The sequence below is a fragment of the Grampus griseus genome (genome assembly GCF_964374135.1).
Source record: "Grampus griseus genome assembly, chromosome: 3".
Classification (NCBI taxonomy): domain Eukaryota; kingdom Metazoa; phylum Chordata; class Mammalia; order Artiodactyla; family Delphinidae; genus Grampus; species Grampus griseus.
Window position 1 is genome coordinate 132,321,832 of NC_139019.1, and position 12,576 is coordinate 132,334,407.

The window sequence follows — 12,576 nt, forward strand, 5'->3', positions numbered from 1 at the left end:
ATTTTCCTCCATTCCATGGATTGTCTTTTTACTTTCTATATGGTATCCTTTGAAGCACAAAAGTTTTCAATTTTGATGAAGTTCCTTTTATTTTTCCTTTTGTCACTTGTGCTTTTGGTGTCATATCTAAGAAACCATTGCCTAATCCAAGTTCTCAAAGATTTACTCCTATGTTTTCTTCGGAGATTTTTATAGTTTCAATTCTTACATTTAGTTCTTTGGTCATTTTTAGTTAATTTTTGTATATGGTGTGAGTAGGGGTCCAACTTCATTCTTTTGCGTGCAGATGTCCAGTTGTCCCAGCACCAGTTGTTGGAAAGCGTATTCTTTCTCCATTGAATTGTCTTGGTACTCTTGTCAAAAATCAATTGACTGTAAATGTAAGGGTTTATTTCTGGGCTTTCAGATCTCTTTCATTGATCTATATGTCTTTCTATATGCCAATACCATACCATTTTGATTACTGTAACTTTGTAGTAAGTTTTGAAATTAGGAAATGTGAGTCTAACTTTATTCTTTCGTTTTCATCTGTAGAATCTTATAGTCTCATCTCTTTATCACAGTTTTTCTGAAGTTTCACTGTAAGGCATCATGATAAGGGCCTTTTGCATTCATTGTTTGGGACACTAAATAGGCCATTGCAGTGTGGAAATACAAGTTCCGTAGGTCTGGGAAATTTTCTTGAATTTTAATTTTGATAATTTCCTCCTCTCTGTTTTCTCTGTTCTGTCTTTCTGGGTTTTCTATCTGTCAGATGTTGGATGCCCAGGAGTTAGTGTCTAATTTTCCTATCTTTTCTGTCTTATTGCATATCACTTATTTTTGTTCTGCTTTATGGGATATTTCCTTAATTTCAGTTTTCAACTCTGTTAGTATTTTTTATTTTGTCTATAATATTTTAAATGTCCAAAAGCTCCATCTTGTTCTCTGAATGTTTCTTCTTTTTTAATCGCGCCCAACCCTTGTGTCGTGAATGTGCTATCTCCACGAGAATATTATTGTTTTTTTCAATGAGCTTTACTAAGGTATAATTTACATTTGGTAAACTGCATCCATTTAAAGTGTATAATTCACAAAGTTTTGACAGTTGTATATATACCTGTGAAACCAAAAACACAAGATGCAGAACATTTTCATCTCCCTTTAAGACTTCGTATGCCATTTGCAATCCATCCTTCCCTCCATCCTTGGCCCTAAACAATCACACCTTTTGTCACCATAGATTTGTTTTCATTTTCTACAATTTTATTTAAGTGGAATCATATAGTATGTATTTTGTGCGTGTGGCTTTTTCACTCAGCATAATAATTTTGAGATTCATCCACATTGTTTCTTGTATCAATAGTTTGTTTCGTTTCATTGCTGAGTATTTTTCCATTGCGTGGCTATTCTACAATTTGTGTATCTATTTAATTGTTGATAAACATTGGGCCATTTCCAGCTTTTGGCCAATGTAAGCAAAGTTGCTTTAAATATTTGAGTATAAGTGTTTGTGTAGACATAGGTTTTTATTTCTCTTGGAATGGTCATATTGGAGGTGTATGTTTAACTTTTTAAGAAACTGCCAAACAGTTTTCCAAAGTGGGTGTACCGTTTTATATTCCCACCAGTTATATATGAGGGTTCTGTTGCACACACCCTCACAGTGCTGGTGCTGTCAGTCTTATTAATCTTAGCCATTCTAATGGATATTTAGTACATCTCACTGAGGTTTCAATTTGCATTTCCCTGAAGATTAATGATATTGAGCATCTTTTCATGTGCTTATTGGCTATTCATACATCTTCCTTTGTGAAGTGTTGTCTGTTGAAATCTTTTGCCCATTTTTTACAATTAGCTTTCCATCTTCTTACTATTAAATTGTGAGAATCTTTATATATTCTAGATACAAGTCCTTATTCACAAATACGTTGCAAATATTTTTTCTAATTGGTGACTTTGTCTTTTCATTTTTTTGGGGGGGGGGTGCCTTCCAAAGAGCACCTGTTTTTAATTTTGAGGAAGTTCAACTTATTTATTATTCTGTGGTTTGTAATTTTTTGTGTTCTAGCTAAGAAATCTCGGCCTAGCCCAAAGTTGCAAAGATTTTCCCTTAGGTCTAACAGATCTGCATACTCTTCTGTGTTTGGAGTTATTCTGAAAAGTCTTCATTATTTTGTCCTTCCTTTGTCCCTTATTTCCTAGTTTCTTTGCCAGCCAGGAGCCCAGATTCTTTTATGAATTAACATTCCTTTAGAGCTTCTGTCTCATTTCTGCACTATAAAGGTTCTCTTCAGCAAAACCATTAGACTGTTGGTTCTAGTGAAAATTCTTACCTTCTGAACTATTCTCACTATTTCTCCTGCCTCGAATGTTCTATTTCTTCATTTACAGTTTGGAGGAACATAAAGCCTTAGCATCTAAGCTCATTCATTCATTTACTCATTGCTTTTCAAGAAAAATCTCTTGAGGGCCCACCAGGGCCCCGGGCCCCAGGGATGGAGCCTACACAGCATGCCAGGCCTCACCCCTGCAGTGCTTACAGTCTGGTGCAGAGGGAGGAAATCGACCATGTCATGAGGGGTGTGACAAGTGTGGCAGTTGTCAGGAGGCTGATTTGACAAGGCTTTTCCCTCTGAATTCCTTTTTTTTTTTTTAACATCTTTATTGGAGTATAATTGCTTTACGATGGTGAGTTAGTTTCTGCTTTATAACAAAGTGAATCAGCTATACATATACTTATATCCCCATATCTCCTCCCTCTTACATCTCCCTCCCACCCTCCCTATCCCACCCCTCTAGGTGGTCACAAAACACCGAGCTGATCTCCCTCCCCTCTGAATTCTGAGCTAATCTAGAAGTTAGCACTTGAGGCTGACGGGGGCCAAAGGATCAGGTTTGGTAAAGCTGGACCAGAGAATGTGACTTCACTCAAGGCCACACCAGGCTTCCTATTCCTCCCCCATCCCATGAAACTTCCCACTGGGAAACAGGCAAAGCAGCTGCATAAATATACACCTCCCATCCTTGGGATGGAGAGGGGTGATTACCGCAAGGACAAGACAGGCACCCAGAGGAGAGGACACACCCCACAGGCAGACAGATCCCAAGTGAGCGCCAAGGTCAAAGTGACGCTACACGCATCCTAGTTACCTGTTTCCCCACCTCTGCAGACAGATAAGTGAGTTAAGGGGCTAGGGAGGAGGTAAATAGAAGGGCAGAAGCCTTTCCCCACAAGACTTCTATAGGAATCCTATTTTATGGACTCAAGCAGCAACTGGCCAAATCACTTCAAAAGCAAAGATTGTAAAAATTCTATAGAAAGAAGTTCTATTTGATATTGTCTGTGGGTACATGGGATGTGGAGAGACCTCTCAAAGTCAGAGTGCTGCTCAAAACATGGTCCATGGACCAGCTGCCAGTCGTCACCAGTCAGCGGCAAGATGGGGGCCGGTGCCAGAATGAAAGTCAGCTGATGGTGAGGCACACGCGCAGCATGTGGCTGACGTCTCTGCTCTGTAGCAGCGCTTCCTTGATGAGGGAGGCGGAGTGCTGATTTCTCTTCTGGCACACGTTTCCACCCAGCCGTGAACTGACACTCTGAGTAGCACTCGCTGGCCTCGTGCTTCAGGATGTCTCCTCCAGCACCCCCCCGGAGATGTGGTGAGGGTACCGGACAGACGGGTATGCCAAGGCACAGTGAGCCTGACCTCGATCTGTGCCTGGCCAGGTGATCGCCATGATCAAAGGCCTGCAGGTGCTCATGGGCAGGATGGAGAGCGTCTTCAACCAGGCCATCAGGAACACCATCTACGCAGCCCTGCAGGACTTTGCCCAGGTGACCCTGCGTGAACCCCTCAGGCAGGCAGTGCGGAAGAAGAAGAATGTCCTCATCAGGTGGGTCTTCAGATGGCCTTTTTCAGGGGGCCACATCCAAAATCGGGGGTGCTGGGTGCAGGCCACAGAGGACGTTCCCAGATCAGTCAGCTTCCAGGGAAGTGTCTGAACACAAACGGACCTTCCAGTGAGTTCCAGCAAGTCCTATGAGGCCCTTTCAGGAGATTGGACGTTTGGGATGAATTAAGCCTCCATCTCTGGGTTTGGAGCCCATATCCACCACTGTCTAGCTGTGTGAACTTAGTCATGTTACTTACCTTCTCTACACCTCAGTTTCCCTCATTTGTAAACTGTGGATGATGATGGTACCTACTCCCTAGGCTGTTGGGATGATGAAATGAGATAATCCGTGTATAGACCTAAGCACACAGCAGCATGGAGTAAGTGTGCCACAGATATAAGCTATTATTCAAGTTTTAAATATACAGAGATTTAAATGGACTAATGAAACTGTCCTGGAAGCAAAAAGAAAACTAGCCATCCTTCACTCAGGTTCTCTACCACTGTGTGGCCTCAGAGCTGAGTTCTCAGACAGCCAGCGGGCCTCAGAATCACCGGGGCACTTGTAAAATGCAGACGTCTGGGCTGCACCTCCAATCTGTTAAGCCAGCATCCCTGGGGATGGGGCCCTGGAGTGAGCATGTTTCACAAGCGTGCCAGGAGTTCTAAGGCACGTGGTCCTGGAACACCATGGCCTCTAGAAACAGGCTTGCAGTGCCTCTTCCCAGCTGGTCTGAATCCAGGTTCTTCCTTCCCCAGTGTCCTACAGGCAATTCGGAAAACCATCTGTGACTGGGAGGGCGGCCGAGAGCCCCCCAATGACCCGTGCTTGAGAGGGGAGAAGGACCCCAAAGGTGGATTTGACATCAAGGTGCCCCGCCGTGCCGTGGGGCCCTCCAGCACACAGGTAAGCGGCTCCAGGCACAGGCCAGCTCTGCTGACTCAGAGGCCAGCCAGGCTATGGTAGGTCATCCTGGCTGGACCATGGGGCAGTGGGGCTGGGGGTCCTCAGGCAGGAGGGGCAGGGTCAAGCGGCTGCTCTAGTCTTATTCTGCCATCTTGTTTTGATATAAGAGGAAGGACCACTGACTTAAGATTCAGGAGACCTGGATTCTAGTCCTAGATACCTGTGTGACCTCGGGCACGTTACACAGATCTCTTTGTGCCTCAGTTGTCTAATCTGGCAAAGGGGGGTAATACCAGGACCGGCTGTCCTAGCCCTGTGAAGTGCAGGTTCCAAAGTATAGGAGAAGTTTGAAGTGAAATCTGTATGCATCTATCCTGTCCCTGTTTAATGAACGCTGACCCCCGCTTCCCCTGTAGTGATGTCCTAGCTTGGGAATTCCTAAGTTCTGCCTCTGACTTGCTGCGGGATCTTGGGCAAGTGCCTTGACCTCTCTGAGCTCTGGTTATCTTCTCCGTTAAATGAAAACTTTGGATGAGATCACGTTACTGACAAAACACCGCTTTTGTTATTCCCCGTACCCCCCCGCCACCAACATCACAAGTATCCAAAGCCCTCAACCACTTAGAGAAAGTCTAATAATCAGAGATATTCAGAGTTGCCAACCGGAGCTTTTTCAACAACGAGAGGTTGTCTGTGGCTTATCCAAAGTAGTCGGTAGAATTACAGAAAAAAAAAGTAAAGAACCTAGTCATCTTAGTTAAATCCTTGCCCCCTACTTAAGGGTAAATAGTTTCTGGTAGGCTTTTTGAGCTATTGAGAAAAAGCATATGGACCCATTATAGCTTTTAAAGGTCTTACAGGCCCCCAAAGCCCCAGGCTGGGAACTCCTGCTTCACATGACCTTTAAACCTCTCTCATCTCTGAAATCCTGATTCCTTGAATCATCTGAGATGAGCCATCTGAGGCCCACCCCTGACGCTTCTCACTGTATGTGTGTCTGTGTCTGGGCACGGGGTGGGGGCAAGGAGGCAGCACCCAGGACAGCTGGGTTCTCAGCACTGGCATCGTAGCTTCCCGTGGCCCGCAGCTCACAGACCCCTTTGCACTTTTCTTGCCTGCTCAAGAGACATGGAACTTCTCAAGGAAGCTTCTACAGACGGTTCTGTGTCATGCCAAAGGCTAGAGACCTTTCCAGTCCAGAATGGCTTGGAGGGGCTGAGCAGGCTTCTGGGTGTTGCTTCCAGGCGAGGCAAAAGAGAAACTGGAAAGGAGGAGGTTGCAAAAGGGGGCCAACAGGCAGAGAATGAGAGAGAGGTGGGGGGCAGGGAGGGAGAACGGAGCATTTATAAAGATAATATGAGAAGGAGTGTCACCAACAGTTAGGCCCCCCGACACCCCCAAGTCATGTTAGGGTGGCACAGACACACTTCATAGACTCCTAGACAGTCAGCTTGGAAGAGCCCTTAGAGACAAACTAGTCGCAAACTAGTTCCTCCCCCTATTTTGCAGATGGGGAAACTGAGGTCCAGAGAGGGGAAGTGACTTGTCCAAGTCACAAGGTGAGTTTAGATGGAGGTGGGACGAGAACCAGGTCTCCTGACTCCCACCCTGGGGCTCTGTTAGGGCCTTGGGAGCACAGTAGACGTGACATCTGGCAGAGCTGGGAGGTTACTGTTCTGGTGAATTAAATGCTTTGTTTAGTAAAAGTAGGTGGGGAAAACGTTTCCCCTCTTAGGGATGAAATGGTTTTTCAAATCGTTAGAATTTGGTACCAATCAGTCGACACCCGCACAGACTGGATTGAAGACTCCTCTCTTGGAGGCCTCCAAAGGCCGTCATTAGAGCAGTGCCTCTCGAGTCTTAGGGATGGTCAGCCGTGCCCACCGACAGGGTTGCAGAGGGTGGGCTGCCTGATAAACCAGCAGCCCCGTAGTTCCTTCACCACAAAGGAAAGTGCTGTGCCAGGGATGGCGTGCCACTCCTTTCTGTGGCCGTGCTGCCCAGCCCAGGCCAGGCGCGTGGTGGGTGTGGTCCTAGAGAAGATCAGAGGCGGCCAGCATGGACGTGGTGGCAGAGGGAGGTTGGAGCATCTCAGAGGTGGTCGGCAGATGGCCTCTAGCAGTCGTGGCGGCTTTCCCACCGTATACAATACCTCTTGCTTTTCTCTCTCTCTCTCTCTCTTCTCTCTCTCCCTCTTCCCTGTCTCTCCTGCCCTCCCATTCCCTCCTCCTCTCTCCTATCTATGTCTTAGGCCTGCCAGTGGTCCCCGCGGGCTTTGTTTCACCCCACTGGTGGCACACAGGGCCGAAGAGGCTGCCGATCCCTGGTATAACACCGCCTGGCTGGGTTGGTTGGGTACCCTTCTCCAGGAGGCAGCAGGAATGGACTAGCCTGGCTGTTCACGGCCCCTTCCAGCCCTAAGATTCAAAGACACATGATGTGGAAAGATGTAGATTAGCACTTGCGCCCTTTGCACTTAAGGCTCTCTGTAAGCAGGAGTTAATTGTCTAGTAGGCCTCCTGTGTAAGTACCGATCTTCACCTGCTATCCACCCAGCATTTCGGCAAGCTGTACCATGCAGCTGATACCTGCAGAGGCGCTGTCCCTCGGTCTTGAGGGTCGGAAACCTGAGGTGGTGGGGGGCTTGCTCTGATCCTACCCCATTTCACAGTTCCTTGGAATGTCAGAGCTGAAAGGGACTGGTTGGAGAAAGCATCTGGTGCAACCTCCTCACGTTAGCAGATAAGAAAACTGAGGCCCAGAGTGGGACTTTGTTGCCCAAGGTCACACAGAAAGTCAGGGGCGTACCTAGCCTTGAACCCCATTCTTTTGACTCTGAGTTCAGTGCTCTACCCCTGGTGCCACCGTGGCTGTCCAGTAAAGCAGGGAGCGACTCCAGGGTGACATGGAATGAGGTTCTCCTCTGATGCCCACGGCCTGGGCCAAGCAGAGCAGGCAGGACCCTGGGCCTTGAAAGACCTGGTATTACCAGGTCCTCCCACCCGGGAGGCCGCCGGCCCCAGGCAGAACATCCTGACAGGCTGGCCAGTCTCCCTCTTGAAGGTTACACATTCCAAATTTACTTCTCCAACCCTAAACTGGTGCTTCCTTAAGACAGTGCTTTTTAAGGGCAGATATCTTCAGAAAAAAAGAATAGAAACACAGCACAAAGCAACCTTTTCCCCTGGATGGAAGGCCAGCCCCTGACCTTCCCATCTTCCTTTCTTTTTCAAGCTGTACATGGTGCGGACCATGCTTGAATCGCTCATCGCAGACAAAAGTGGCTCCAAGAAGACCCTGCGGAGCAGCCTGGATGGACCCATCGTCCTCGCCATAGAGGACTTCCACAAGCAGTCCTTCTTCTTCACCCACCTGCTCAACATCAGTGGTGAGCCACCCTGTCGGGGGCAGGGGGAGGGCTCCTAGGGACTAGAGCGTCTAAGGCTGTCGGGCCAGAAGTTGCAAAGAGACGTGATCATCTACCCAAAGGGGCACATTTTGCCACCAAAGAAAAAAGGCACACTTTCCAGTAGACTCTGGGAAAGGCCAGGCTCAGTCCAGCTATTCTGACTCAGCTAAATCTGGTAGATATTCGTAGCTAATTTGTTATGAAGTTCCCAGTAAAGCGGGATCACAAACAGGTGACACCCTCAGACACACACAGGGACCAGGTCAGCCTTTTGTTTTTAAGCAGCAGCGCTGAGCTGATTAGTGCCCGTTGCTCCTAGCAAAGGAGGCTCCCGGACTGCACCTGGATCCCAAGTCCCCTGCTCCACCTCTCCTGTTGGTGGGATGCATGTGCACGTGGGACAGGGGTGGGGAGTGGAGGGAGAGCAGCATCCCAGGGTCCTGGGAGGGGCGATGTGTCTGTTGGTATTGAAAAGAGTGATCTTAAACAGCCCAAACTTCTCCATAGGGAGCAGCCTAGGAAGGGTCTTCAAGACCTCTGTAAGGGACCCATAATTATCACAAGCAAGGGTCATGGCTGCAGTCCAGTTAAAAGCGGGCACTCGTGGATCTGTCTTGACACTTACAGCAAGCACACTTTGACACTTAGCTAGCATGTTTTCAGGATGGCTTTGTAAGGACACGATGGAAATTGTAGGGGCATCTAAAGCTCTAAAACATCACTGCCCCCCGACACACAAACACACACACACACACACACACACACACTGCTGGGTGAACAAACATTGTCTTCTTTTTTTTTTTTTTTTTTTTGGCCACACTGCACAGCTTGCGGGATCTTAGTTCTCTGACCAGGGATTGAACCCACGCCCTTGGCAATGAAAGCATGGGATCCTAACCACTGGACCACCAGGGAATTCCCCAAACACTGTCTTCTAAATAGACGTTAGGCTGGCCTTCAGGTACAGGAGAGCAGGGTCTACTGATCGAGTCATTTTCGTCAGTACCTGCTCTGTACCTAGCACAATGAAAGAAGAATAAAAGTTTAAAAAAACCCAGTAAGAGCTAAGATCTTCAGGTGCTTCTGATGTGTAACCCAAGGCTCTCTCCCTTATGCTTCCAGAAGCCCTGCAGCAGTGTTGCGACCTCTCCCAGCTCTGGTTCCGAGAATTCTTCCTGGAGTTAACCATGGGCCGGCGAATCCAGTTCCCTATTGAGATGTCCATGCCCTGGATTCTAACAGACCATATCCTGGAAACCAAAGAACCTTCCATGATGGAGTAAGAGGCAGGGTTGGGCCAGCAAGGAGGTTCCCGAGGTGCAGGTAGAAGGCAGTTCGCCAGCCAGCGAGCCCTGTTCTTTCCAGAACTTTTCAGATGAGGCAGTGTGCCCCACCCAGGATCAAATCACCACCAGATGTGACTCAGCCTTGCAGAAAGGTTCAGAAATCTACCAGCCCAGCTGCCCTTCCCAGGCTCATAACAGCCACGCTGGGAAAATTATCATCTCTGGGGATAGGGAAGCTAATGGCCTTAACGGCCACCAGATTTCTTTTAGTCCCAGACTGATTTTTTTCAGGCCTTGCATTTATTAACATCATGGACTTTGCTTTCTGTGGGCAGACAGTAAAGTAAGTCATTCCTAAGTGGAGGCTGGAAACATCCTAGACCCTGAAAGGGTCTCTTTTTCCTAACTCTGAATTTGTTCACCCAGCTGTTCATATTTCCTAAGCAAGTTTAAATCTGCCTGCCTTAAGAGAGATCATTAGTGAGCTACTGGCCGTTGTTTTTCCCTCTTCAGATACGTCCTCTACCCTTTGGATCTGTACAACGACAGCGCCTACTATGCTCTGACTAAGTTTAAAAAGCAGTTCCTGTACGATGAGATCGAAGCTGAGGCAAGTGATTGTTTCTCCTTTTGTTCTTCTAATCGTGTTCCAAGAGTCTGGACTCTTCAGGTCTCTAGCTGGGCACAAAGTGGGGTGTCTTAGTCCATTTGGGCTGCTGTAATGAGATACCACAGACTGCGGGGCCTATAAACAACAGGAATGTATTTCTCACAGTTCTGGAGGCTAGAAGTCTGAGGTCAGGGTGCCAACCTGGTCAGGGGAGGGCCCTCTTCTGGGTCCCAGACTTCTTGCCATGTCCTTATATGGTGGACGGGGCCAGGGAGCTCTTTGGGTCTCTTTTATAAGAGCACTGATCCCATTCACGAAGGCTCCATCCTCGTGACCTCATCACCTCCCAAAGGCCCCACCTCCTAATTCCATCACCTTTGGGGGTTAGGATTTCAACACATGAATTTTGGGGGGCCACAAACATTCAGACCATAGCATGGGAGATCAGTGACTTGCTTTGGACACTGACCTTTATAAACATCAGTATCATCAAAAGGGACCTAGAACAGATGTTAGTCTTTCTTTTTCAGATGTTCAGGGATGGCAAACTTTAGAACTGCATGGGTAAAATTAATTTCTAATGGGTCTTTTACAGTTGGATTAATTGGCTAATAATAATAACAGTAATGCTACCTATCAATTATTATATGTTTACCATTTGCCAGGTATAGTACTAAGCACTTTATGGACATTTTAAATAGTCTTTACAGTAATTTAAGAAGTGTATGCTACTGTCTATTTTACAGATAATAAATCTTAGAGTGTTCAAGTATCATTACCTCCACATCACACAGCTTATAGAGTCTCATTCTAGTACTGGTAGGATGGAAATAGCCATCCTGTCACCTATGAAGCTCTTGAATGGTCGCTCAAGGGCTTTATTTCTGAAATCGTCAGGAAAGGCTGGGATATGCTGCAGTTACAGACAATCACACGTTCTTAGTAGCTTGGGGCCAAAAGTTCATTTCTCCATTGCATGTTGGCTGGAGGCTCTGTTGTATGTAGTCTTTAATCTGGGACCCATCTGTGATATTCACTAGTTGCCATGGCAGGGGGATGTGTCAGGGTGAATCATACTCTGATACTTAAAGCTTCCACCTGGAAGTGACACATGTCATTGGTCAAAGCAAGTCTCATGGCAGTGCCTCCTTTCAAAGAGGAGCGAGGAAGTACAGTCCTACCACGGGCCAGCAAGGACCAGAAATGGGATCAGCAGGGCTAAGGACTATGAAATATCTCAATTGTGTCATCTGGAAATTGGAATGAGAGTCTCTGCTCCACCTAAGTACATGGGATTATATAAATGTAGAATGAGGCCAATTGTCACACAAATACAAGGCATTCTTATTTATAAAGGAAAGATGTAAGTGTCTTAGGACAAGCATTACCACCAAATTAGTTTGAAAGTTTATGTATTTCAAAGAAAATCTAGTACAGATGCTGCTTTCTTTCTAAATCTTCCAGTTGCTATGGGAGTTGAAAACCTTGATGGACCCCAATGCAAATCTATCCTGTTTGTCTCCTGAGCAGTACACAAACTTGGAAAGAAAGATTCCAGTAGACAAGTTAATTGGTTGCATCGCAGCTTGGACAGGTCCATTTTCCAATAAGATTTTAGATAGTCATGTTCTCCAACAGGTTGAAAACAAAAAATCTAGAGTGTCATATGTCCAAGTGACATTTTAAAAATAAATGTAGGGGCTTCCCTGGTGGCACAGTGGTTGAGAGTCCGCCTGCCGTTGCAGGGGACACAGGTTCGTGCCCCGGTCTGGGAAGATCCCACATGCCGCGGAACGGCTGGGCCCGTGAGCCATGGCCTCTGAGCCTGCGCGTCCGCAGCCTGTGCTCCGCAACGGGAGAGGCCACAACAGTGAGAGGCCCGCGTACCACCAAAAAAAAAAAAAAAAAAGTAAAGAAAGCACACACATAAGCCCTGGATAACACTGGAGGCCATGGAGCAGAAGTATAGATTGAGACTCCGAGCTCATGGCCTGCCCCCCTTTCTCTTTCCATCTTCAGACTCTGTTCTGAACCAGGAAGGGCCTATGTGTGGATACCCAAGCTTTATCTTCCTCCTGTGCCCCAAAACGATGGCCCCTTGGCCAACCCCAGGCCCTAGGGGTACACACACCTGCAGTGCAGTGCACCCTCAGGGAGGAACCCAGGGAAAAGAGCACACAGGGCCTGGAAGGGACTTGGGCTATTTGGGCAAGAATATTCAAAGCTGGTTATAGAAGGGGGGCATGAGTTGGGCACCCCACCCTGGATCCTACGGGTCCTTTGCCTGAAGGAGGCCCCCTTAGGGATCCTTGAAGCTCAGACTCCAGGGCAGAGGCCTTGGTTACGTGTGTGTGAGGACAACACTGTGTTTTTATGTTCAGAATAACATTTAGTGTGTTAAATAAAAGATATGAAAGCTCTTTGAATAAAGAGTTAACCTTATGGAACTGGGAGTTTGGTGCAAAAAGGATTGAAGATTAATCACCTA

At 47.0% G+C, this 12,576-nt stretch overlaps 1 protein-coding gene across 5 annotated transcripts in view; it reads left to right on the forward strand.

Annotated features, from left to right (window-relative positions):
* CYFIP2 (cytoplasmic FMR1 interacting protein 2) overlaps positions 1-12,576 on the forward strand; it is a gene marked incomplete at its 5' end in the record, with an annotated part of 114,207 nt that overhangs the window by 30,244 nt on the left and 71,387 nt on the right. For 4 of the 5 annotated variants that reach the window (XM_082651300.1, XM_082651302.1, XM_082651301.1 and 1 more), the window contains 5 exons: positions 3,710-3,876; positions 4,636-4,783; positions 8,018-8,171; positions 9,315-9,471; positions 9,992-10,088. In XM_082651300.1, the coding sequence (XP_082507426.1) occupies positions 3,710-3,876; positions 4,636-4,783; positions 8,018-8,171; positions 9,315-9,471; positions 9,992-10,088 (723 nt within the window). Of the gene's footprint in view, positions 1-3,709; positions 3,877-4,635; positions 4,784-7,034; positions 7,110-8,017; positions 8,172-9,314; positions 9,472-9,991; positions 10,089-12,576 lie in introns of all 5 variants that reach the window. The other variant, XM_082651299.1, reaches the window with a different exon arrangement.